This window comes from Micromesistius poutassou (assembly GCF_964030765.1).
Source record: "Micromesistius poutassou genome assembly, chromosome: 13".
NCBI classification, from domain to species: Eukaryota; Metazoa; Chordata; class Actinopteri; order Gadiformes; family Gadidae; genus Micromesistius; species Micromesistius poutassou.
The window spans coordinates 7,350,669-7,377,243 of record NC_140283.1 but is presented as its reverse complement, the minus strand read 5'-3'; the positions used below and the strand labels follow the sequence as shown (position 1 = coordinate 7,377,243).

The 26,575-nt window shown below is 42.0% G+C and overlaps 2 protein-coding genes and 2 non-coding genes across 5 annotated transcripts in view; 3 read left to right on the top strand and 1 right to left on the bottom strand.

Annotated features, from left to right (window-relative positions):
* The window catches only part of st3gal2 (ST3 beta-galactoside alpha-2,3-sialyltransferase 2), a 25,473-nt gene extending 18,831 nt beyond the window's left edge, over positions 1 to 6,642 (bottom strand). For both annotated transcript variants that reach the window (XR_014637811.1, XM_084477272.1), the window contains exon 1: positions 6,101 to 6,642. The gene's annotated coding sequence lies outside the window, so the exon portion shown is untranslated. The remainder of the gene's footprint in view (positions 1 to 6,100) is intronic.
* A 1,048-nt stretch (positions 6,643 to 7,690) lies between these two features.
* Positions 7,691 to 26,575, top strand: part of sf3b3 (splicing factor 3b, subunit 3) — a 32,500-nt gene continuing 13,615 nt past the window's right edge. Inside the window, exons 1-21 of the mRNA XM_084477562.1 lie at positions 7,691 to 7,791; positions 8,423 to 8,563; positions 9,129 to 9,284; positions 9,425 to 9,595; positions 10,121 to 10,293; positions 11,071 to 11,212; positions 11,841 to 11,953; positions 16,427 to 16,564; positions 17,154 to 17,257; positions 17,772 to 17,937; positions 18,778 to 18,873; positions 19,076 to 19,148; positions 19,943 to 20,094; positions 20,498 to 20,653; positions 21,210 to 21,365; positions 22,274 to 22,417; positions 22,520 to 22,642; positions 23,212 to 23,366; positions 23,627 to 23,801; positions 25,495 to 25,700; positions 26,113 to 26,269. Coding sequence (XP_084333688.1) covers positions 8,494 to 8,563; positions 9,129 to 9,284; positions 9,425 to 9,595; positions 10,121 to 10,293; positions 11,071 to 11,212; positions 11,841 to 11,953; positions 16,427 to 16,564; positions 17,154 to 17,257; positions 17,772 to 17,937; positions 18,778 to 18,873; positions 19,076 to 19,148; positions 19,943 to 20,094; positions 20,498 to 20,653; positions 21,210 to 21,365; positions 22,274 to 22,417; positions 22,520 to 22,642; positions 23,212 to 23,366; positions 23,627 to 23,801; positions 25,495 to 25,700; positions 26,113 to 26,269 — 2,826 coding nt within the window. The 5' untranslated portion in view covers positions 7,691 to 7,791; positions 8,423 to 8,493. The remainder of the gene's footprint in view (positions 7,792 to 8,422; positions 8,564 to 9,128; positions 9,285 to 9,424; positions 9,596 to 10,120; positions 10,294 to 11,070; positions 11,213 to 11,840; positions 11,954 to 16,426; positions 16,565 to 17,153; positions 17,258 to 17,771; positions 17,938 to 18,777; positions 18,874 to 19,075; positions 19,149 to 19,942; positions 20,095 to 20,497; positions 20,654 to 21,209; positions 21,366 to 22,273; positions 22,418 to 22,519; positions 22,643 to 23,211; positions 23,367 to 23,626; positions 23,802 to 25,494; positions 25,701 to 26,112; positions 26,270 to 26,575) is intronic.
* Positions 12,313 to 12,388, top strand: LOC311357953 (small nucleolar RNA SNORD111). Its single transcript, XR_014637951.1, has one exon. It is a non-coding gene; the product is annotated as a small nucleolar RNA SNORD111 (small nucleolar RNA).
* LOC311357952 (small nucleolar RNA SNORD111) lies at positions 18,917 to 18,994 on the top strand. The gene has a single exon (XR_014637950.1). It is a non-coding gene; the product is annotated as a small nucleolar RNA SNORD111 (small nucleolar RNA).

The following is a 26,575-nucleotide window of genomic DNA, read 5'->3' as shown; positions in this document are numbered from 1 at the left end:
TAGACCAAGTGTTAAGTTAATCGCTGCACTGTTAGTTCGCAACTCCTCCTTAATTACAAATATTAATCACTAAATAACAGGTTTGGCTTAATTTAACAGCCAAAATAAACATGTTTGAATTGGGTAATGAATATAAGGTTCTTCTTGAGGGAGTCAGCAAAAGGGAGGAGTCTGTATGTTAACTCTGCCTCCATTATCCATAACAATAAAGAAACTGATTAAAATGGTTCCCTTTTTTTTCGTCCCTTGCAGATTGCACAGTTTCCCTATCTTCTCCACATCACTGCCGTGGCTATTGTTTGCGTGTCTCCAACCATGACAGGTTGACACATTCATCACACATCATCCAAGCCCTTTCCTATGTCTCCAATCTCTTTCAGACCACGCGTCAGCCTTGGCCGATGGCACAATGCCATTCTTCATATTTACCGATGCCGACAGGTTAAAAAAAAAAACCCTCCCTTTTCCCTCACACCCTTACGGTTTTGTTTAGAAGGATATCATTTACCTGAATGGGAAAATGACAGCTGTGCCCTTGAATGAGGCTATCAAGGTGCCATTTTGAAGAGTGAATACATGGGATAATTTAGGAAAGTTCCCACCCCTAAGCCATTTGAATCATAATCCTTTTAAAATAAGCATTTATGATGAATGGTATCGTATATCCTAGAACACATAAACAACCTCATGTCTTCATAACAAGGGGACATGAAGGGGAAATCTAAACTAAAATGTTTTACCTTGCCAAACAAGGCAAGCATGAAGGAAGTAACAGGTTGCTTGAAATGTAAATTCAAGTAGTTTTATGAACTGAAATGATGCGGCCCTGGTTTGTGCTGGAACTATTGTGTTGTCATGGAAACTCTCCTCAGGGGAAGGGAATATGTGTGTTTCTCCATTCCTCACTTTATTCCACTGTGTAATCAAGCAAACCCTGATTGTACTATTACACAGTGGTAATGCCTGGCAAGGCTCTTTTTTCTTTACCAACAATTTATTTCTTCAGCTAGGAAACTTAAAACAATGGCCACATAACTGGTGAACTCATTTTGTAAGAATTATACAAATTAAAAAGTTAAATGCATCCATCCATCCATCCATTTCTTTGATCTGTAGTTGTTAACCTTTGATGAAATCCATTTTTTTTAATTACCTTGCGGCTGATAAGGCCTGATATAGGGGAATGATTGAATGGCTGTCCCATAAGTACAACTGCACCTCCATCATTGTTCTCTAGCTGGTTGGCAACATGTCCAAAAGGCCATTGATATTCTCCATCATAATACTCCCATGTCAAACAAACCATTCGAAAACAAATAACCTTTCAAACCACCATATATCAGTCGTTAAATGGAAGCTATGTAACTGCATTTACTCCCAATGTCATTCAGTGGCAGCGTTAACTCCCATGGTTATTCTACACAATGTTTAAAACCTCTCTCCCCATCACACAGAAACACTTCTTCTTCCACACAAAATCCACTCTCAAAGATAAGTGAAGCCCCGTCCTTCCTGCTCTCTTCGTCATCCCTGTCATTAGTGCACATTTAGGTCTCCATTACTCGGTGGGGGATGACACCACCTCTACCCCCTTCTCCTGGCCCTCAGGAGTCCAGCCAGCATCTGTCACAGCTGCTCTCCATTTTACCTCTCTGCCCTTTACACAGGAAGACTCTGACTTCTGTGCTGCACCATTTTGATCTCTATCCCATATGGCACTGTGTGTCTGTACATTTTAGGAATATTCAAGGTCGGATGAAGTTAGACTTGTACTTCTAAAGTAAAGAAAGAGAATTCGAGGACTAGAACATGTTCCTATAAAGACGACCATAGTACACATTTAATCGTTCAGCTTTTAAACACATTAAAATGGGCACTAGGAGATGTTTGGGATGGAAAATGGACAGATATAGTCCCGTGCCAAGTTCCACTCCCCCCCCCCTTGCCCTCATGTCTTCCAGATTGAAGGCCTCGCCAATCAAATTAGGAAAAGTGCTGATCAGCATTTTAAAGCTAAGGCTTTAGCCTAAGTATAGTCCATACTACTGAGCATAAAATAGACTTTGGGACACAAAAGACGCATAGATTAAATTGCTTTGGTATTGACTGTATCTGTATGCACTCAATACAGGACACAGTCCTAGGCATTCTGTCCCCTCAGCTGTGTCTAACGCAGCAGCTCGTTTTTGGCATCTGCAAATTTATTGAAGTGAATGGCAGCCACAATATGGCTGTTTGACCAATAGCTTAGTAAAAGTAAATCTGTTTTTATTTGTTTTATCTGCTATTGGTCCTAGGTTTGTATCAGGATGTATTCATCCTTCCAGATCCAAATGTGTGTGAGTCTGCACATTTTCCAGGCATTAGCCGGAGTAGCTGGGATGACAGCAGAGCAGGAGCCGTGTAGGAATTGAAAACGTGACACCTCAACAAACCAGCAGAGCAACCACATAATGTACAGAGTACAGGGTCATCAAGGACAAGGACATACCGTCATGTTTTTTGGGGGAGGAAAAATAGACAGCACAGAATAAATTATTTCTTGCTGGCTGAGATAAACAGATGCTTTTTGCTTTTTGCTTACATGTGGAAGGGACAAGCACACATATCAAGAGAAATTTATTATTTCTTTAATATTTATTTTTTTCTTTGTTTCCTGGACAATGCACCAGTATGGAAGAAAGAAAGCTGAGTTTCTCTCTCCCTATTAGGTGTGAACCTAGCCATGGTCGGAAAGTGGTTTGTTATTTTCTTTTGTAAAAGGCAGGGCCAATGTTCTGTGTGGCGTACTAGATCAATCAAGGAAGGAGAATGTATGAAATGCGTATCTCATTCAAGTCTTGTTCGGTTTTTAAAAGCCCTTAATCTCTGTGGTCTTGACAGGACATCGATTAACTAGACCTAAAAAAAACACTAAAGGTCTCCTTCACTCTCTCCCACGAGTGCCTTCCCACACTTCACAGAGGGCTGGGTGGGTGGGGGGTGTTGGGGGATAGAAATGAATGCCTGATAGACAGCAGCCCGGCCCATATCAAAGCACAGATGAAAGACCTTAATAAAGAAAGAGAATCAAGATCCAAAAGATGATGCACTTCGGAGATGTAGATCCAAACTAAACACGTTTGTTCCCAAGGTTAAGGTTTAACCTAGTTAAGTTTGGAATTAAGGGTGTGGTAGACCTACATTCGTTTTCCTCTGAATTTATGCTCCATGCACATATACTGCATTCAAATTGAGTGAAAATTATGCACTGTGAATATAAACCAAATAAGTTATTCTAGATCTAATTTCAATGCATGAGTATAAACCCATCTTATTCGAATACAATACTGAATAGGCTATAGCTTGCCTAGATCACAATCATGCACGAGAGAGAGAGAGAGAGAGAGAGAGAGAGAGAGAGAGAGAGAGAGAGAGAGAGAGAGAGAGAGAGAGAGAGAGAGAGAGAGAGACTTACACCAGACTGAATTAAGATTTACATAAAGGCCTGGTCATATATCATTGACTACCATCCATTGCTTTTTTATCTTTGCTGAATGCCACCAGCCTCCTTAACAAGGAAGTTAGAAGTAAGCCATTTGTGCCGAGCAGTCGAGTGTTTCATGTTCTGAATATTAATCACCCTGGTGTTTTAGTATTCAGTCATCATATTGCCATTAGAGAAGATTACCAGTCAATTTAAATTGGTATAACTGCTCAAATATTGCATTGTCATTGATTAATGTTAACTCTATGTTTAACATGCCATGTAAGTTTCATGTTTTGGGCTCAATACAAATGGGTTCCAAACTGCTTGTCTGTTTTGGTCTTTTGGATGCAAAAGACCCCTTTTAGGCTTAAACAGAAGCCATGGCCAGTAGCCATGGAAGAAAGATAGAATATAAATAATTCCTCTTAAGTAGCTCGGAAAAATTTAATTAGTTTATAGATTTGTAGAAAAACGTGTGTCAGTATTGTGAAACAGTTGGAAGATGTGATGCAATCGGAGGGGGACTGCCTTTGGGTGATTTCATCACAGTTGAATTGCCTGGAGGCCATTCCTTTTTTATAATAATGAAGACCTACAACTACTTTAGATTAGAGTTCAGCTTTATTGTCAAGAGTACAAAAACAATGCAGCCAACAGTATAATAGGGCAAGATTTTCCCAGAGACCTTGAATTGCACATGGTGATGCAATGACATATGTGAGTTCGCCCTCTGTGCTGTTTACAGTCCCAGAAAACCTAAAACTGAATTTCCCAAATGTTCCCCACTAGAATGGTCTTGAACTGTATGTCTCTGGACTTAACTGTCACCGCCCGATCTGGCATGTAACCCACTGCCTAACCCAATTACAGAATGACGGTTTTACCTTGTCTGAACTTGATTTGTCATTTGTCTTTCCTTTGCATTCTCCTTTTACAAATATTTCCCTGTGTTCACTGGGTTCGAGTTCTGCTCAGCACTCCCAGCAAAGCCCCAGGACTCTGGTTTTCCTTGGACCTCAACCAGTTCAAACACATACTTGGGAAATGGTGGTGCTGGAAATGGTACTCTTTCCCTCTTCATAATGGGTTGCATTCCATTCTCTATGTCAAGTGATGGGCCAGCTTATGTTTGGTCAATGTCTAGTTCATGGACAAGGCTATTTTCCTTGCAGTAGGCTATTTTTTGGATAAGTCTCTTCAAAGTCAGGTAGAACATATTTGTTGTTAACTTGGTTTAAATATTGGATGCAATTGCTATTTATGTCTAATAATAGTTTCAGCTTCATAAAATTATTTCATAAAGTGTGGTTTAGTTCTGCTTTATCTTAATTTAAATAAAAACTAGATGATTTGGGCATGATTTATGGTTGACACTAACACCCCTCTAGAACAGTTCAATATGACTGATTGGACTGACGTAGACCATGTGTTGGATCCACCTGTGGCCTGCGTCAGGTGAGTATCTTGGTGAGGTGATGGATTCACTTCACTTTTTTTTTTTTTTTTTTTTACCACGGTAGCCTACTTCTCACCCATAGTGAATACACTAGTCACGGGCCTCTTAGGAAATGCGGAAGGAATTCAGTCACGGGGATTTTGATTCAAAGCCGCTTCTTGGAATGTGGGTGAAGTGTAACAGTGTGCTTGCTTTTTCGCGTTCGAAGCTGATTATGCGCCGCAACTTTGACGGTTTATGTTGGCCTACATTTCATGTCTCATGATGATAAGACGCTATTCTGGAGCTCCCACCCCCCACTGCTTTTTGTGTGTTGCTGCTCTCAGCTCTATATGGCAGGGTGTGTGTGTGTGTGTGTGTGTGTGTGTGTGTGTGTGTGTGTGTGTGTGTGTGTGTGTGTGTGTGTGTGTGTGTGTGCAGTCTGTACGGCCAAAGTACAGTATTGTACCAAGATAACAATTATGGCACATGGATCAACACATGAAGAGTGAGCACAGGAGATGCCTAATTTCCACCACTAATACGAAAAGTTTTCACCATATTGTTGTATGAATAAATAATCAAATATATTCATGGGAGGTTATGCAACTAAACTATATACAAAAATCAAAGAGCCACATCATAGCCTTAAAGTAGGCTACTTTAAATCAGTAATCTCGCTCTATCTTAGGCTTTTTGTTAAGGTAGTTTCCCCTAAAACTATGCTTCAATGGGCTGTGGCTGAAGCCGTATCTTAGCAACACTGGCAGGAAGAAGGACGAGGGAGGGGTAACGGGGCGAAAAGAAGAGGGAGAAAGTGGGTGAGGAGATAATAAGAAACGGAAATTAGGGTGCAGAGGACCTAAGAAGGTGGGACGGGGAAATAAACAAGAATATGTGAAACCGGCAGATACAGTGCGACGATGGGCTACGTTGGGGAGCAAATACAAGAAAGAACGGACTAACGTTGAGACGTTGAGCAGCAGGAGGAGATAACGTCAAGTTGTTGTTTGTGTCCACCACAGCCTCTATAGCCGGCTGAGGAGATGGTCTACAAACTGCCCAAGACATAACGATGCCCTCGATTCCAGGCTTCCGATCATGTCACGAAATGTCCAATAGTGAACCTACTCATCATAGCAGCAACACAGTACAACCACATAAAAGGATAATGTACAATAAAATAATTAACTCACCTCGTTAAAAGGATCGTAGTCTATGTTTCCACCGTTCCCGTCAGTGTGTCTGCCTCAGACGTGAGGCGTGTAACGGACGTGTAACAGTAACCGACGTGCTTCAGGCGTGTAAAGGACGTGTAACAGTGTAATTACAGACGTGCTCCGGGCGTGTAACGGTTCAAGAAAGCGTCATCAGGTTCAAGACGCGTCTACGACTGCTTCATGCACTTGCCTCTGTGTGATCCCAATGTCTTTATACTGTATTTATACTCTCCCCGAAGGCGAGTCAGAGACCGGTCAGAATGACAAAGGCGATACAGGCGCAGGGTCCATTAGAAACAAATCCACGTCCGTCCCGGTGCGGTGCCAGTGTGTGTAAAGACGATTCCAGATGTGGAGAGGCCACGAACCAGCAAAGCCGTAGATGCTTTCTTGGTTGCAAAAAAGAAAAGACGGATTGTCAGCTGTTTTTATTCGACAAAAGATTACGTCCCCCCCCCGGACCCCCCTACACGGCAGGTCGTGAAGCGGTGTTGGTGTCTTCGCTGAGAGGATCGTCCTCGTTGGTCATGTGCACTGCGACCCCATCAGAGAATATATATACAGCACCCTAAAAAGTGTGGTGTTATTTTTGTAGTCCGGAAGTTGACGGCCTGCATTTTAGTCATGCTTGTAAAAAACACTTGTAATGTTTAGTCTTAAATGGTTGCAATATTAATGAATGCAACCAAGTAAATACAATACAACAGAAAGCTTGTGGTAGTCCAACGGTTCGAAAATAAATTGATAGAAATGTGAGATATTTTTTGTACTCTCCCTTTTATCCATTTTATATAGCCTTAATTGTGTGTGTAAAAAAATGTGAAGATTCGAATCAATTAAATATATAGATGGACATTTTAAAACTATAGGCTATATTCCGAAAATATATTATGTACTGTAATTCATATAAAACAAATATGTATACAGTCTATGATCAATTCTATATAACCTTCATTAAAGATAGAAACAATATAATTTGTCGGCAATTTGGTTCAAGCAAGTCACTGAAGGGGCCTTATCCTCACATGATCCGTCATTTAATAACTATTTCCACTATGACACAACGTTGACACTCTTGTTATACAGGGATAGTAAACGACAGTATTGTTTGTTTTGTATTGTATCTACTGACATTTTTCATTAGCATCCAGTTTCTACTTTGAGAGTTGACAGTCCAGTTACGTTAGAACCTTTCTGGTGCTCCTCAGACGTCCTATCCCATCCTACTATAATAAAAAGCATTGCACTTGTTTTATTTTGACCATGCCCACATACAAATGATATATTAGACACATCAATCAGTTTAGATTTACACCAGTAAATATTTATACCACCATTTATACCACCAGTTTCAAATGTTAAAATGTAAAACGATTCTTGCAATTCACAACCTAAAAAAGTTTGGCCAGCAAAGTATACACTTACAAGACATTTTGAGAAAGGTAAATAATACTGCCATCTACAGGAGAGTTTGCACATGACGGTCACACACATTTATAAAATATCTATCAGGCGCGTTCTGGCCACTCGGTACGTGTATGACGATGTTATTGTGGACGAAGGACCCCGAAACGGCCGCCATTCCTTCAAGTTGTTGCTCGAACTTGTTATTATTGGGAATGAATTCTAATCAACTTGAAATCTAAGTCATCCTTTCATTGGCACCGGTAAAAAGTTTACATAATTTATACTCACGGTATTCACTATGCTGGGGTTGTATTATGCATTGATTATTTGCAATAGATTTGGGATATATTTTTAGCTACAGATGTATCCATTTGAGGGGTCGCTTTGTATGAATGGACCTAGCTAGCCCAATACCTAGCTCTTTTACTAGATGTGGGGTTTATCCTAAACAAAATCATTAGGACTTTAAAATGGCGCTCAGTTATTAAACACCGTTTTGTATACGCTTAAGTGTTTTGAGAGACGGTTTTTTTTACGGAAAGCGGGAAAGTTCACGTCAATATTGAGACGCAATATTCAAACTAGTTTTAGCGGTTACTTCGTACCTTAATTGGGAAATAGCATGCATACCGAGGTGAACATACCACACCTGTAGTCTATGGCATCACATAGCCAACACGAAGTTGGTTAACAGTTGTTTTTTTTCATAACGATGCTCTTTCAACGACAAATGCCCCAACATTACATTATTATACAATCGAACCAATGACTATTGGTTATGCAACGGTGGAAGACATGTTTATACATTTCCCAATAACTATACAAACACAGAACCATATATCTTCCCAATACTCATTTCATTTTGTTGTGTTCTTTTGATTGCATCTCAAGTTTGGACCTGTGTAGTGAGGGCTGTGGCCAGCTCCTGAAGACCTACTTTGGATACCTTCTCGTAGGCAGCCATGTTTCTGTACAACATCACTTTGCAGCGTGCCACTGGCATCTCGCATGCCATCCATGGAAACTTCTCAGGTATATAACGGGGGGTGCCTGGGCTATTACTGTTTTTGTGGCATCTTACTTTGGCCTGCGTTTCATACATTCTGTATTTAGTTTTTATTATGCGTTTTGTGAGTTGAACGAAGCCTGCTGTTTACGTATGACATGCTAGGAAATATTTTTTTATGAGATGAGTGTCGCTGATATATTGGTAGACTGATATTGGTCACTCAAAAATACCACTTTGAATACTAGCCGAGTATACTCAATTCAAACTATTGTGCAATGTTTAAGAGAGTAACCTAGGCGAACTCTACTTTTATATCAATCAAGTCTGGATATATCTGACCAAATGTTAATACATAAGCTAATAATAAGTAGCCATTGAAAGATAACTAAACACTTTATTAATCCCTAAAGAGGAAATCAGGTGGACAGCAGCAAAATGCATGCTATGTTTACCTTTTGATCCCTTTTGCTGTGGCGTCATACTGTTGGTCTTTGTATCTGGTTGCTTTTTTAAACTTTCATAGTATGTCCCTTTTGAATTAATGTAAATGCAGTTGGTAATCGATCGGGATGTTTCGTGCTCTTATAGGCACCAAAATGCAGGAGATTGTCGTTTCTCGGGGGAAAATTCTCGAACTGCTACGACCTGATGCCAACACAGGAAAAGTCCATACCCTGCTCACGATGGAGGTGTTTGGAATCGTGAGGTCCTTAATGGCATTCAGACTCACTGGAGGAACCAAAGGTTTGTTACACCGGCATGTTGTCCAGAACAATATCTGTAAATGATGATTTATTTATTTATAGTGATTTTAATACATTAAGTCATATCTTTTTTTCTTTTAAACATACACCTTATAACACACTATATTATGTTCATTTCAGACTACATTGTGGTGGGTAGTGACAGTGGTCGGATCGTCATCCTGGAGTACCATCCCTCCAAAAACATGTTTGAGAAGATCCACCAGGAGACTTTTGGGAAGAGTGGCTGCAGACGCATTGTACCCGGTCAGTTCCTGGCTGTGGACCCCAAAGGCAGAGCCGTCATGATTGGTAAGACATAGGTTACAGGGTGTTCTATGTGGTGATAAAGATACATGAATGTGAGAGAGAGAGAGAATTATATTAATGCCGTCGAGAGGTTTAATATAATATCTTTATGTGCCTAATGTTAATTACTTGGAAAGATAATGTTTAATTGTAGAATATTGTCTAGTTGACAGAACGTTGAATAAACACATGCTGATGGTGGCATTTGCAATGCATAAGCCTGCGTATAGCCTACCGTACCCTGTCTATGTACATAGTAAATATTAATAATAGGCTACGGTCTGCAGTATTGTGAGCTCCAGCCCATACAACTAATTAAAAACAGTTGTGTTTAGCAGCGCTTAATTTAACTATGCAATGTAGCTTGCTGAGCTGCTTTTTGCAGCTGTACTTTTGCATTCGGCCAGCCACATGAAACACATGAAAAACTGCACTGTGTAGTTACTTTTTCCTGGAGAAAGGATTCTCTGTGGTAATGGTGTACCAAGTGTTAATCGTATTATTCTTTTCCCACCCCGTCTTCCTCAGGTGCAATTGAAAAACAGAAGCTGGTGTACATTCTGAACAGAGATGCGGCGGCCAGGTTGACCATCTCCTCCCCTCTCGAGGCCCACAAGGCCAACACTTTGGTCTACCATGTGGTGGGGGTGGACGTGGGCTTTGAGAACCCCATGTTTGCCTGCCTGGAGATGGACTATGAGGTAAGGCAGCCTGGGCTGAAACCATTTGTAACGGGTGTTTCTTTTATATAAAATGTAGTGTATATGAATGTATTCTGTGTCAGGGAAGTTATTGTCAGCAAATTATTTCAAAATATATCACGTTGGACTCTGGTGGCATCTGATATAACCAGAGATGTATCACAATTATTATTTGAAGAACAGAAAATATAAATGAGCTGATGAAGTGATGAGTTTCTCATGTCTCTTCTCTGACTTCCACTTGGAGAGAATAACGATTTTCTCTGATCACAGCTTCATTCTGACTTTCGTGTTTGCCTGGATGTGTACACTTTGGTCAGGGTGTATTTTCAAAGATCGCTGGTCTACTTCAGATATTGTAATGTTATAAGGGACATTGTTCTATTTTTACTTTTTTCATGGCAACATTCCTATAAGTGCTTTGGGGACAAGCTTGTCATGTATGAAAAATACAAAGTATATTCCTAGAGTATTTTCTGTGTTTTTTGTGTCAGAACCTTGCCACTTAATGTTCCGTCAGGTCCTTTTAGTTGAATCATCCGCTTCCTTTGTTGGCTCCTTCAGAAGCTTGAGGTTACTTCTTGTTGTCTTTGTAGCACATTGCTTCTTGTTTCAAGACCATATAAAATACTGCAGTGGCATCATTCCGAATACGCCAATTCTCTTCAATACTCAAAGATGAATTGCTGTATTCATTTGGATAGGAAAATCCTCCGTTAGACATGTTGAGTCATCAGCCCAGGATCCTCCTAATGGTTCTTGTTTTCCTTCTCTCAGGAAGCTGACAACGACCCCACTGGAGAGGCAGCAGCCAATACCCAACAGACTCTGACCTTTTATGAACTTGACCTCGGTCTGAACCATGTGGTCCGCAAGTACAGTGAAGCCCTGGAGGAGCATGGGAATTTCCTCATTACTGGTAAGCAGTTTTCATTTTTGAAACAGAACAAAATAACATCTGATGCCTGATTAAACAGATGATAGATGCCAGATGACACAAAGCCTTCAAGCTTTATTGTGTCATCCCTGACTATTTATGTATTTTAATGTTTGACACAGAGTGCTGTTCATATTTTATATCAAAATGGTCAAATAAAATCAATCGATCGCGCAACCAAACCTGCGCAACACATGCAGAGTTAGCCTTGCTCTTGGAAGCAGCCATTACCCAATTGGCAGGATGCATGCATAACAAGTATTTTATCCAATCACATCAAAAACAGCCTCAGAGAAATTCTGATATATTCTGCTAGGCATTAGCTGCAGTCACCTCGACTGAAAATACATCCCTTAACCCAATCTAATGTGCTTCCTGAAGCAGAATAGGCCGTTGTGATTAGCATAGCCAAATAGGCTAATGTGTGCTCTTTGGTAAACGTTTGTAAATAAATGTGATGTGTGTAACAAGCCGTTTAAAGAGAATATTACCTGAAAAAACATGGAAGACATTCTTTATTGGAGTTTAAATCAAAAGCCATAAGCTTGCTGCACACAAAATGAAACAGTCTTAAACATCACACAAAACAAACGTGTTCTTCCTTGTTTAGTGCCTGGTGGTGCGGATGGTCCCAGTGGCGTTCTGATCTGCTCTGAAAACTACATCACCTACAAGAACTTTGGTGACCAGCCAGACATCCGCTGCCCCATCCCAAGACGCAGGGTAAGGATTGTGAGCCATGGCATCATCTGTCCAATGTTTAGACCATAATGTGAGGCAACTAGTGCTGGAGCCATGTGGCGACACTAAAAATGGCAAGTACTCGTCGAGCAAACTGTAAACTAAACTACTACTAAAAAATATCAAATATTTTTCCGACATCTTAAAAAATGCATTCATTTTTGCAGTTTTGGAGCAGGGTATCATTAAGTAGTCCAAAGCCTTATCCGTTGCCGGTAATGCCTTGTTGATGAGGCTGTATACAATAGGTTGGTTCACATGTGATAGCCACTATCTGAATAAGTATTTTAATATTATGAGCAGCCCTAAAGGCAGTAATCCCGGACGGAGTATTATGATTGCTGATGAAGTGATGAGTTTCACATGTCTCTTCTCTGACTTTCATGTGGAGAAATTAACTAATTTCTCTGATCACAGCTTCATTCTGTCTTTCATATGGTTCTGTATGTGTACTCTTTTGTCTATTTCTGAATTTTGAATTTTATTCTGAAAATAACATACCTAATGTAAATGGAGTGTTTCTCCAACACTGCATGATTAGCTATAATAGGTTATCCTTGTACCAAAAAGATTACACATGTGAGATTGTTGTGCAAGTGAAATAATCAATGTGGACACTACTTAGGTTAGAGTTGAGTAAAGCTAGAACACAGCAAGTGGAATATTCTATTGACGTCCGTAATAAATGTCATTTTTTTGGAGTGAGTACCACCTAGTGCAAAATCTGTAGTTTTGCTAACGATTGACTCAAAGTTGAGCTCAAAGTGGAGGATCTTTCTAGTGGTGGGTCACATGAATACTCATGTGAATACTCATGGGTCATGTGTTTAAATGCCTTATAAAGTATTTTAAATCAGGGTGGGCAGGGCTAAACCAGGTGTATAGGCTAAAGAGGTTAAACCTTTAAATCAAACTGTATTTGTTGGCCCTTAATCAGTCACAGTCTCAAAGGGCTTAACAGGCCATATATTTATGACGTCTCCCCCCCCCCCCTAACCCTAGCCCCCGAGAGGGCAAGGAAAAAACTCATTAATTAGAAAGGAAGAAACGGCTCACGTCCACTGGAGTGGACGGTGAGCAGGCTGTCAACCATCACATTATTCCAGTCACAGTCACCGCAACTCACCAGGCATCCAGTCACATTAAGAACCGTGGCTTGAGAATGGTTTAAGCCAATATCAACAGTTGTTTAGATGGAAGGCAGTCGGCAAGGAATCTAGCTTGGAGCATAATTGCATTATATATCATGAATTGCTCAATATCGTAAATTAATCAGCATTATAACTACGTCATATGACATATCTAATAAAAAGCCTAGAAAAGCATAACATCATGAGACACATGGCCTTTAGTTTCAGAAACAGCCACAGAGAGTGGAGCAGTAACGGGTCCCTCATCTCCTGATATAACTGAGGATGTGAGACAGAGTGAGCTCGTACAGTGGCAGCTAAAGGTTATACCAAAGTAATTTGTAGCACTTTAAACTGAAAGGAGCTTCACAACACTAGAATCAAGTAGCCTTTTTTATTGTATATTAGGCTATAAGCAGGTTAAGGGATATCAATCCTGTATGCACACGCTTGTAGAGGGGTCTGCCTGGGTAACAGGTGAGCAAGGAGATGATATGATGATGGAGGTGAAGAGAGTGAGGGATATCGGGCTGCTCCAACGGTGAGAAGGATGAGGACAGAAGAGGAAGGTGGATAAAGTGAGCGCGATGCAGAACAGCATTTGCCAGAGCACCCAGGACCATGGCCAGAGAAGCTTACTGAGCATCAGAGAGACAATTGTTTTCCAGATTGGCTAGTGAAGGTGCAGAAAAAACAGACCTAACCAAAATGCCAAATTAATTTCAGTACGTAAAGTCAGCCAATGGCTGTGAGAAAATTTGATTCATTTTTTTCTTAAATGCATGAGATGCATGGAGGAAGAGAGCCCACAGAGAATGCATTTGTATAGGGCCACGACTTTTGTGCAACACACTATAATGGAGTTATGAATACAATGGGGCGGAAAACATGTAGGAAACCACTAATCTAGTGCCTATCAGCAGCAACAATCTCTGCAAACTGCAACAGCAGCTGAGGGCACGCCATGGTGCCAAACGAAAGAGTAAAGCGTTCCAGCTTTGCTTTATCTCGGCATAATCAGATTCCCTGATTCCAGGTGGCAGACATGCAATGTTTCTCAGATGACAGAATGCCGCTATGTTGGCTCATGGATAGGGTCAAACAAGATGCCATGATTCGTGAAACGGGAACAAAACACAGACATGTTCAAATTGTGTTCTGTATTTCTGTTGATGATTATCAGCTGTTTTCCCTGTGTTGAGCTGGAAGTAGTTATGGGACATCCTTCTTTTAATGGCAGTCATGCAAGATTCAACCTTCTGGGTGATTCAATAGAAATGTCGATTTGGGTGTCGTCCGCATAACAGTGGAAGCTTATTCAGTAGAGGCAAATAATATCACAGAAGGAAGCATGTCGATTGAGCAGTGGACCAAGGGCCGTCCCTTAGGGGAGACTAAAGCTTAGGGTGTCTTTTGAGTCTTTACAGAGAACAAATGACGTTCTATTTGTGAGATGAGATCCAAACCAGGAAAGAGCAGAACCCTTGATGCCAACATAGTGTTCGAGACGATGAAGAATGCTATGGTCAATTGTGTCGAGGGCGGTTTAATATGAGTAATGTTTATTAAAGACATAGTGACAACCATCCTCACGGAACAACCCTTGTGTTGGCACCTTGAGAATTCCTTTGTAGCATGAAGCTGATCATCACAGTCAGTACGTTTACATGCACAGCTTAATTCGATTAAAGCCATAGCTCGACTATGCTCCTCAATTGGACAACTGCAATTGTCCGCGTATACATGGTGGTGAGTAAATCGATTCATTGGCCAAAGCGTGTCATGCCCCAGTACGATAGGTGGCACTGTGCCCATTTCAACTAGTGGTAGTAGAGCCACCGGTTGACCTCTTTACGTCACCAGCAACAACAAACTCAGGCGGTATTTATGATTTCAGTAGACAGCTGTCAGTTCACTTCGGGTCCATATAATTTCTCCGACGCTCCATTGTTCCGACCTCTCGGTCGTATGCCGACTCCTCCAGCTGCTTTGCCAGCGGAGGATTCCGCATACGACCGAGAGGAACAATGGAGCGTCAGAAATTATATGGACCCAAAGTGAACTAACAGCTGTCAGCTGAAACATCGCTTTCTCCTCCATGTCGTGTTTCAATCTGGACTTCAGAGTCAAAGCCAAAGTTAATTTCCCCCAATTCCTTTTCCCCATGGACGAGATAAACCCGACTAGGAGTCTTTACTTGTTGTGGAAGTACCAGAGAGTCGGAGAACCCGACGCAGTCTGTAAGATTCAGAGAATACGCCGTCAGTTCGGCCGTGGCGCAATGAATGAATAAAGATCGTAGTTATTTTCCAACCTCGTTGATGAGCAACATTTAGAAAAATATGTACTTTTAATTCAGCCTTGGGTTAAATCGAAGCGTAGTGTGTACTGAATGCATGTTGATGATGATACACTCCTTATAGGGGGTAATTACATTGGCACGACACCGGCTTCCTCCATCTTCAGCTTTTTAAATAAATCGCCTATCCGAAGTGAGTTGACAGCTGTCTACTGAAAACATCTTTCTCCCACCGGAGCAGCCCGTCCGTATACGGCATTCCCCGCCGCCGCGCAATGAATAAAGATTGTAAACACGTCGGGAGAAAAAAAACATTTATTTTGACAGATATTTGACAGTGCCCGAAATTACTACTTTACAACCTCGTTGATGACCCACATTTAGAAAAACATGTACTTTTTGCTTCCACCTTTAATGAATGCATGGCATGCACGCTCCTGCAGCCGGGACACAATTCTTATAGGGGGTAACTACATTCACCGGCTTCCTCCATCTTCTGCTCCACCTTTTTAGATAAATCGCCGTTTCTCGTTATCCCTTATCCGACGGCGACCACAACACGACTATCGTCTCCTACTTCTGGCTCACGGCCCTGGGAAAAGATCTCGAGCATGCGCAGAACGCAATTCAACGCATAATCCAATTCGACTCCGTACATGCACGCTTAGCTCGACTATGAATCGCATTATTTAGGGGTCTTAATTCGACTGAGTAACCCAATTCGATTTGAGTATAGCTTGACTAAGGTGTACACATGCATCTTAGTAATCCAATCATAGTTGCACTAAGCCAATAAGTCGACTTTCTTGAGTGTCATGTAAACGCACTGAGTGTGATCCTCTCAAAATACCTTTCATGTTTATTGTTTTGAGCGGCTCCTGAAATGCTACTCTGGTATTCTCTGAAGGGATGCAGAGATTTTCCACTGATTTGAAGTCATTATTTCTGATGGAGTAGTACTGTTGCTCATTGCTCATTCCTAATCTGTTCTTTCTTCTATATCTCTCCTTTTGTGTTTCCTTGCAGAATGATCTGGATGACCCCGAGCGGGGAATGATATTTGTGTGCTCGGCCACCCACAAGACCAAGTCCATGTTCTTCTTCTTGGCCCAGACGGAACAGGGGGATATCTTTAAGGTTACACTGGAGACGGATGAGGAGATGGTGAGTTTACATTGCCCACGGAAGAGATTGTGTGTGTGGGTATTGAGGCGAGGTATTGAGGCCAAAAAGATGCAGCCCAGTAGCAATCTACCAGTCACCAGCTCGAAGATGGATGGTGTGGGTTGTTGATACACTGGATTTCAGCTTTCCCTTACAGTCCAGCATGCAAACTGGACAGCAGACAAAAAAAAAATCTGCTCTGCAAAACAACTTTTAAATCCAGTCCAATGTTAACCAATCAGACCTGAAGTATTTTCCACTGGAGTTTATTTGTAAGTCTTTTAAAGTTACATTATAAATTAAGTTTGCCAGTCCGTAAGGGAATTACAATTTAGCGGTCACTAAAAGACCAGTGTCCGTTTTGAAGAAATGGACAGCCAACTAATTCAAATTAAACAGGTTTCCCATTTCATTACATTAGCAGTTTAGAGAGCTAGGGACAGAGCTGTGCCTTCTTTCTCTACACACAGGGATTTGCTGGTTTCCTAGAAACGTTTGTATTTTATGAATACTAAACCTCAACAAGCTTAGTAGTTGTCATTTCACCTCTTCCAAAGGGCTTCTATTAACTATGCTTGTGTTTTCCTAGGTTACGGAAATCAGGATGAAGTACTTTGACACAATCCCAGTGGCAACGGCCATGTGTGTCCTCAAAACTGGCTTCCTGTTTGTCTCTTCTGAGTTTGGAAACCAGTAAGTATCCTTTTCTTTTCTTTTTTTGATTCACGTATTTGTGACTGTAGTCCATTCTGTGAAATAATAGGGAAAATCGTATTAATCTGATATGCTGCTATAATATCAATATTTTATTTAATCTTGTAATGGTACAGTTAGACTCTTAAGAGTGCTGTTGAAGTGATGAGTTTCTCATGTCTCTTCTCTGACTTTCACTTGGTGAAAATTACTATTCACTCTGATAACAGCCGTTCATGTCTGTCTAGATGTGTACCCAAGTGTTTTTTCAAACCTTGTCTAGTTAGGTCATTGTTATTAGGGTAATGTCATAGACATGGTTATATATTTTGATGGTGTTCGTTGCAGCTTTTGTTTCATGGTGTCTACAAGTCCTCAGGGATTAACCCTTGAGTTTACACAGCGGACACCTTGTGACCTCTTGAGACATGATATTTTATTCAATCTTATAATGGTACAGTTAGACTCTAAAGAACATCATGTTAAACATCTGGCTTTTTCCCTGCCTGTCCAGCTACCTGTACCAGATCGCTCACCTGGGCGACGATGACGAGGAGCCAGAGTTCTCTTCAGCAATGCCTCTGGAGGAAGGGGACACCTTCTTCTTCCAGCCCCGCCCCCTCAAGAACCTGGTGCTGGTGGATGAGTCTGAGAACCTGTCCCCCATCATGTCCTGCCAGGTGTGTGTGTGTGTGTGTGTCTGTGTGTGTGCCTGCTATTGCCAATATGTTGGACTATCTTGTACCACAGCTGCAGCTACGTTGATGTTGTCAATAGGCCCACGAATATTCATACTACAAATGTATACTTTATGGTTTTGGGCATCATCAGCAAATTTGTCATCATGTCTGACTGACTCTGGTTACTTCAGATGACCTTGTCTAAATTATTATTTGATGAACAAAGAAATATTAAAATAATAGCAGCCCTCATGACAGAGTATTAAGAGTGCTGGTGAAGTGATGAGTTTCTCATGTCTCTTCTCTGACTTCCACTTGGAGAGAATAACTATTTACTCTGATCACAGCTTTATTCTGGCATTCATGTGGGCCTGGTTGTGTACCCTTTTGTCTGAGTGTTTTTTCAAAACTTGCTGGGCTAGTTAAGTCATTGTTATTAGGGTAATGTCATAGACATGGTTATATATTTAGTTTCATGGTGTTTGTAGCTTTTGATTCATGGTATTGACAATTCCTCTGGGAATAACCCTTGAGTTTACACAGCGTGCACCTTGCGACCTCTTTGGTGGCATGAATCTGGTCAATGCATTTTTGAGACACGTTCCTGTCTCGATACAATTCACATTGTTATGAACTGCACAAAGGAAGATACAGCTGCATGAAAACATCAAATTGAAATATCACTGTACACTTACAGGACTGTGGGCGGTAAAATATCATCTGTAAAATACTACATCCGGATATTGCCGTCTCAAAGTCTGTTGGACCTGTCCTGTTATTACCTATTGTTCTGGGTAGTAAAATAGTGACTCATATTCTTTTCCCCTTTTTTTGTCTCAGATTGCTGATTTGGCGAACGAGGACACCCCTCAACTGTATGTCGCCTGTGGAAGAGGTCCCAAGTCTACTCTGAGGGTCCTCAGGCATGGACTTGAGGTACACATCCTCTCTATGAGCACATCCTAACCAGTACTTATGGCTGCATGAAATGATGAGTTTTCATGTCTCTTCTCTGAATATAATGTGAGGAGGTTTTCTTTCTATCTGACACCTGCAGCGTATCCACGTACCACTAAACACAAGCACATTTCTGCTTGTTAATCTGATGTCTTCGGTTCACTTTCCTTTGTCTTTTCAGGTGTCAGAAATGGCTGTGTCCGAGTTGCCCGGCAACCCCAACGCTGTGTGGACAGTGCGCAGACACGTAGAAGGTATCGTGTAATTATCATTATTTCATCAGAGATTTCCCAATCATTTGTTGGCGACTCTACAGTTATGTCTTGCTAATATTTATGCCCACTAGGGGGAGGTGTTGTTTAATCGTGAATTAAAAGTAACTTTACTTTAACCTGCCTGTCCTGGGGTCTTTTAGAAGACCCCAGATATAAAATCAAATCTCAAGGGTGTGGAGTTATGCTAATGAGCACTGCATGAAGTGGCAGTGGCAGAGAACGGATGTGGGGTGCTGGGGTTTACTGTAATTATGACGACCACTCCAGAACAATAGCGAAGGTCTTTCTACATTAGCGTTATTTTTCCCCACGTCAATCAAATAATTACTAATTATTGAGCTGAAGGGGACTGTACACATACAAAGCGAGTTCCATTATTTTTCTAATTTTATCTGTCAAGTTTTTCCAGATCTAGCAAGTGACTAGACCACTTTAAGCATTCCCAGTCGGGAGCTTTGTTAAAGTCAACGTGGCCAATTTATATGTTGCAGGACATGGCAGAAGTAACAGCCTATTGATCTTCCTCAACACAGTACCCTCAGCATCCATAGTACACATCTTAAACGACATTTATAAACCTATAAATATCTCGGGTACTAATCATCAATCCAGATAGCGGGAGCCTTGAGGCTTTGAACTCTCCCCTTTAATCCATTGCTTCTTTTTCCTGCCTGCGCTCCCTCCATAGCTGCAACAATTTATTTTTTGCTGAACTCAAACTGGGCCTTTTGGTCTCTGCCTCTCCATCCTCTCCCACACACTCCCTCCAACAGACGAGTTTGATGCCTACATCATTGTGTCCTTCGTCAACGCCACACTGGTTCTGTCCATCGGAGAGACGGTCGAGGAGGTGACAGACTCTGGGTTCCTGGGAACCACACCCACTCTGTCCTGCTCGCTGCTGGGCGAGGATGCCCTGGTGCAGGTGAGTGGAACACGCCTGGAGGTTCCCTTTGCATTGAAGAACACTGACCGGAGGGGAACAGCCAAGGCTCCCACTTGACACTGTTTAACCAGGGCTTAAATTTCAGCTCAGGATTGCGGGTATTGCGAATATTTTTTTTCAAAAAATATTGGGGGGGGGGGACAACAAACCATAATGGGGGACAATCCCGCACAAATTTCACTTTGTTGTCTGATAAATTTATAAGAATGGGACGGTGTGAATTTGGGTCTATTGACTTCACTTGACGAACCATCTTCCGATTTCACACACACACACACACACACACACACACACTCACACTCACGGACCGCTGGCTTAAACGTACCTCTACAATTTCAGGGAAGGGAAGCAGTTTGTCCTGACGATTATCCCTCATTTCCAGGTGTACCCCGACGGCATCCGCCACATCAGGGCAGACAAGCGTGTGAACGAGTGGAAGACCCCCGGGAAGAAGACTATCGTCCGCTGTGCTGTAAACCAGCGGCAGGTGGTGATCGCCCTCACTGGTGGGGAGCTGGTCTACTTTGAGATGGACCCGGTAAGTTACAGATTTTTATTTTTTTCATCTAGATTGGACATTTTGTCAACAGGCAAAGTCAACCCACCGCTGCACTTCAGGCCCTTTGATTCATACTACAAATGTATACTTTATGGTTTTGGGCATCGTCAGCAAATTAAAGTCATCATGTCTGACTCTGGTTACTTCAGATGACCTTGTCCTAATTATAAAAAAATTTGAATTGCAGCCCTCATGACAGAGTATTAAGAGTGCTGTTGAAGTGATGAGTTTCTCATGTCTCTTCTCTGACTTCCACTTGGAGAGAATCACTATTCACTCTGATCACAGCTTTATTCTGGTGGTCATGCGGGCCTGGTTGTGTACCCTTTAGTCTGAGTGTATTTTCAAACCATCATGGTCAAGTCAATGTTTTTAGGGTAATGCCATAAACATGGTTATATATTTAGTTTCATGGTGTTTGTAACTTTTGTTTCATGGTGTTGACAATTCCTGAAGTCTTTATTGCTGACAAACTCAAATGTGTCTGTGCTGTCTGTCATTAATCTTCTTCTCTCCGTCTTTGTTGGCTTCGTAGTCGGGCCAACTCAATGAATACACAGAGCGCAAGGAGATGTCTGCCGACGTAGTATGCATGAGCCTGGCCAACGTTCCGCCCGGCGAGCAGCGCACCCGCTTCCTGGCCGTGGGCCTGGTGGACAACACGGTCCGCATCATATCCCTGGACCCGCTGGTATGTTTCCCGCAGTGCAAGGCTTCACCCCATCTCCCATCCTCTTATCCCTGACCAAGAATACAAGATAAATCAACTATGCTGCTTGTCTCGCTGTGTTACGGCACGCTTTTTACAAAACACTGAACATGAGTACTGGCAGTTAAATATTACTGCTCTTGGTTCAAGGGTTACTGGGGCCTCCCCTATCCACAATCAAAAGGGAAGATGCCAGGGTGAAGCTTGCTTCATATGTTTGCTGGTTTTAATAAACCTCTCTTAAGAGAGTCGGACGCACCCAAGCATACAGGGTTTAGATCAGACCATGGTATGTGTTTGGCCTTCAGAGTCCCAGTGTCATGCATTAATGCAATTGGATGATGTAATTATTTACATGTTTTTAATTTTATTTGCATATTCTCCAGTAAGCCAAACGTTTATTTGGCTTACTGGAGTAAATGGCCAATTATGGTAACTAGACAATACACTAGAATCTATTTTTGTTTCTGTATAGACATTTGCCATGTATTGTGAGCACTCCATTTGATCTCTATAAATATATTTTGACGTCTGTTAGGACAGAGTGTGGTCATGAGCTCAATGATGTCCAGACATGGTTCAAACTAGTCCACTAGTTGGCTGGTAGTGATTGGTCTTGTGACCTTCTTTTTAAGCTGATTTGACCTCTCTATGTGGGTCTGATTGAGATCTTTGTTTGAAAAGCTACATTCTTCTCTGAAACAACTTGAACCATTGAACAAGCCCATGGCCTCCTTTTTTGTTTTTATTCCTGTGCACACACATGCACGCATTTCTGATGGGTAAACTTTTTAAATGAAATGTCAGACATCCTACACTGGCTCGTCTGTTTGAACGTTTGCACGTTGCCATGGTAATAACTAACCCCATCTCATCCATTCTTATTCCAGGACTGTCTGCAGCCGCTGAGTATGCAGGCCCTGCCTGCCCAACCAGAGTCTCTCTGTATCGTGGAGATGGGGGGCGTGGAAAAACAAGATGAGCTGGGAGAGAAGGGAACCATCGGCTTCCTTTACCTGAACATTGGACTTCAGGTAGATCAGCCAGACTTTGCATGATGTTGGATCGTCTCATGTTCAAATCATGATTGTATCCGTAATACGTGTTTTAATGTTTTTTTTTCCCTCCTCTGGTAGAATGGAGTGCTTCTCAGAACTGTTCTGGACCCAGTGACCGGTGACCTCTCTGACACCAGAACACGCTACTTGGGCTCCCGACCGGTCAAGCTCTTCAGAGTCCGGATGCAGGGACAGGAAGCTGTACGTCTATTTATTTGATTCTTGCTCTCTGTCTCTTCCTGAATCGTAACCTTTCACCCCCTGTAACCAAGGGACATGATCTAACCTGTGGCCAGTGCTGTTGTTCCCCACCAAGCGTCCGGCCGGTCGATCTGCTCTATGGATTCCTCCTCATTTCATGTTTTATTTTCAGAAGCACAAATAGTCCCTTGGTGCTTGCCCGTTCTGCTATTACTGTTATTTCCCACATGCGAGTCATTCTTCTGGTGGTATCCCACCGCATTGCCCCTGTCTGGCAGTGTGGGACTCTCCCTCCATCCTGTCCCTTCCCATGGCTCCTGAGAATGGCCACGTCTCTGAGGTCCTGGGAGGGGGGGGGGGCACTGCTGACATCCTTGAGTTACAGAACAACCTTTTGTTTATATTGTCTTTTTTTATACATACAAGCTTTTTTTTCCTGCCACTAACACTAAAAACTAAAATAAATGTCTTGACACCAACCAAAATGTTGATGATTGCTTCGCTACCATTCAAGTTGTCTCTCCATCCACCTCTCGCTCTCTCTCTCTCTCTCTCTCTCGCTCGTGCAGGTGCTGGCCATGTCTAGTCGCTCCTGGCTGAGCTACTGTTACCAGTCACGTTTTCACCTGACCCCTCTATCTTATGAAACTTTGGAGTACGCATCCGGCTTTGCCTCTGAGCAGTGCCCAGAAGGCATTGTAGCTATCTCTACCAACACACTCAGGTATAGCCCCACCATTCATCATCTTTTATTTTATTATGGATTCCAGGGCACATGCTTTTTATTTTGCACTAATTGTGAAACAATCATGACTCATTAGTTTGTGAAATAGTTTTTGTTATGCATCCAAATTATTACAGTTGCAAGTCAACCCATGTCATTGTCTGATTGAGATTTGCTGGTGTAATTCTGTACTTGACTCTTGGGTCTTATAAATGGAGTGTAGCTGGTTCTTCATCCGTCATGTGGTTCTCTCCCTGAAGGATCTTGGCATTGGAGAAGCTGGGTGCGGTCTTCAACCAGGTGGCCTTCCCTCTGCAGTGCACCCCCAGGAAGTTTGTGATCCACCCGGAGACCAACAACCTCATCGTGATAGAGACCGACCACAACGCCTACACGGAGGCCACCAAAGCTCAGAGAAAGCAGCAGATGGCAGAGGTACATACACATGAAGCATGGGTTGGGGTGTAAAACCCTCAATGAAAGGTGCTGTGTCTGTATAGAATTGATTGACATCTAGCGAAACAGACTCGTTAGATTATTTATTTTGTTGGTGATGTGCCATTGTTTGCAATGGCGATGTGCCATTGGCGACACTTGGATAAAAAAAATAGTATAGTAATTTCAGTGTTTGAATAATACAGGTGCATCTCAATAAATTTGAATATTGTGTAAAAGTAAATTCATTTCAATAATGCAATTAAAAAAACAGATTCATATTAAATTGGATTCATTACACCCAATGTGAAATATTTCTAGCCTTTAAATGTTTTAATTTTGATGATTATGGCTTACAGCTCATGATAATTATTATTCTTATTCATACATTTTTTATATTATATTTTATATTGCTTCTTTTTTATATATATGTCAAGGTTGTTTCTCTTTATTTGTGTTGTTACTGTGTGTAATGCTGCTGCTACACTGCTGCTACACTATAACCCAAAATTCTGTATCTCAGAAAATTTGAATATCGCACTCTAATCGGCTGATTACCTCAAAACACATGCAATTGTTTCCTGAGACTTTAAATAGTTTCTCAGTCTGGTTCAGTAGCACACTCATGGGGAAGACAGCTGACTTGACAGTTGTGACAGTGAAGAAGTAATTTTCACCCTCCACATGGGGGTAAGCCTTGGGTCATTGCTAAAGAAGATAGCTGTTCAGAGTGCTGTATCAAAGCATTTTCACAGGAAAAGGTGCAGAAGCACCAGGGATAACCGCAGCCTTCAGAGGATTGTCAAGAAAAGGCCATTAGAAAGGCCGGGTCAATGCCTCAATAGCCACCACGCACAGACGTATCCAGGACACGCATTGCTCATGTCAAGCCACTCTTGAATCAGACAACACCAAACGTGTCTGGCCTGGAATAAGGAGAAAAATAACTGGTGTGTGTCCCCCAGTTGTCAAAAGTCCTCTTTTTAAGATTAAAGTACGTTTCATTTGGAAATCAAGGTCCTAGAGTTGGGGAAGAATAGAGGCACAGAATCTAATTTGCTTGAAATCCAAAGTCAATGCAGCCATCTACCAGGACATTTTAGAGAACTTCATGTGTCCTTCAGCTTTATGGAAATGCTGATTTCATTTTCCAGCAGGACTTGGCATCCATATATCCAAAGTTGAACTTTTCAATAGAATTATTGAAATGAATCAACTTTTGTGTATTTTTTCACTATGAATCTTTTTTTTTCCCACTAGTCTTCCGAATCACGATGGTGGCTCTCCATCGTGATGTCGGTCAGCCATCACGCATCGGCACAACCCTAATCATAACACAACGGTTATGGAAATTAGAATGACAGTACATTGAATTAAATTGCGGCTCTCCATCGTGATGTCGGTTAGCCATCACGCATCGGCACAACCCTAATCATAACACAACGGTTATGGAAATTAGAACGACAGTACATTGAATTAAATTGCAATGAAGTTACAATCCACAACATTAAAGAGAATAGGCTCCGAAACAGATAAAATAAATAAAAACAAGGTAATATTACACCAGACCGCCATTACATTTTTCATGGCACGCACCCCCTGGTGGCAGCTCGCGTACCCCTGGGGGTGTGCGTACCACACTTTGGGAATCCCTGGCCTAATGGTTGAAAAACAATGCTTCTGATCCTTGCAGGAGATGGTGGAGGCGGCCGGAGAAGACGAACGGGAACTTGCTGCCGAGATGGCAGCAGCGTTCCTCAACGAGAACCTGCCTGAAGCCATCTTTGGGGCTCCCAAAGCAGGAGCTGGACAGTGGGCGTCGCTGGTCCGCTTGATCAACCCGATACAGGGCACCACACTGGACCTGGTGCAGCTGGAGCAGAACGAGGCCGCCTTCAGGTGAGGGTAGCATTGTCGGTTCTCACGTAGATATGCCCCCCCACCCTGCCCACACCCACCCCTGCGTCATCTCTTGCACTGCTAAACCTAGTGCATGCAGTGTATATGTCAGCCCTAAAGTGTATATGTCAGCCCCTAAAGCTCTAAAAAGACTATGATTGGCCTTTTAAGACATTATTTCCTTTTTCTGAATTATGTCATGAATTTGCCACTGGCTATACTGCAGAATACACAATATTTACTTATTGTTGAAGCGCTTGTATAGCGTCCTACTGTTAATTCCCAAGGGGGACATATCTATTTGATATCTATTTGAAGTGCTTGTGTTTAGCTTCAGGAAACCCTTGCTTCGTCTCGCGCTGATGTTCTCTTTGCTGTTCCCTCCCGTCTCCCTCTCTCTTCTCCCACACAGTGTGACAGTGTGCCGTTTCGCCAGCACCGGAGATGATTGGTTTGTTCTTGTGGGCGTGGCTAGAGATATGATCCTCAACCCCAGGTCGGTGGCCGGAGGCTTCATCTATACCTACCGGCTCTCCAGTGCAGGAGACAAGCTGGAATTCATGCACAAGGTGGGAACCGACCCCTGCGTTTTCACCATCGACATTCAAATGATTCAATGTTATTTAATATAAAACATTTATTATGTTTGTTTTTTATGTGACAGTCTCATCGAAAATGATTCCTACATTAATGCAAACTTTGAGTCCTTCTATTGCATGGGTAACACAAATTCCCAGACAGAAAGGACGATGCATTAAGGAAACTCCAACTGCCGTAGCATCGGCCCTCAATGAACCTCATTTAAGTGTTTTTCCAATGGAACCGTATGTTAGAGTGGCAGCCTTTAGTGGCAGCCATAACTAACTATTTATTTT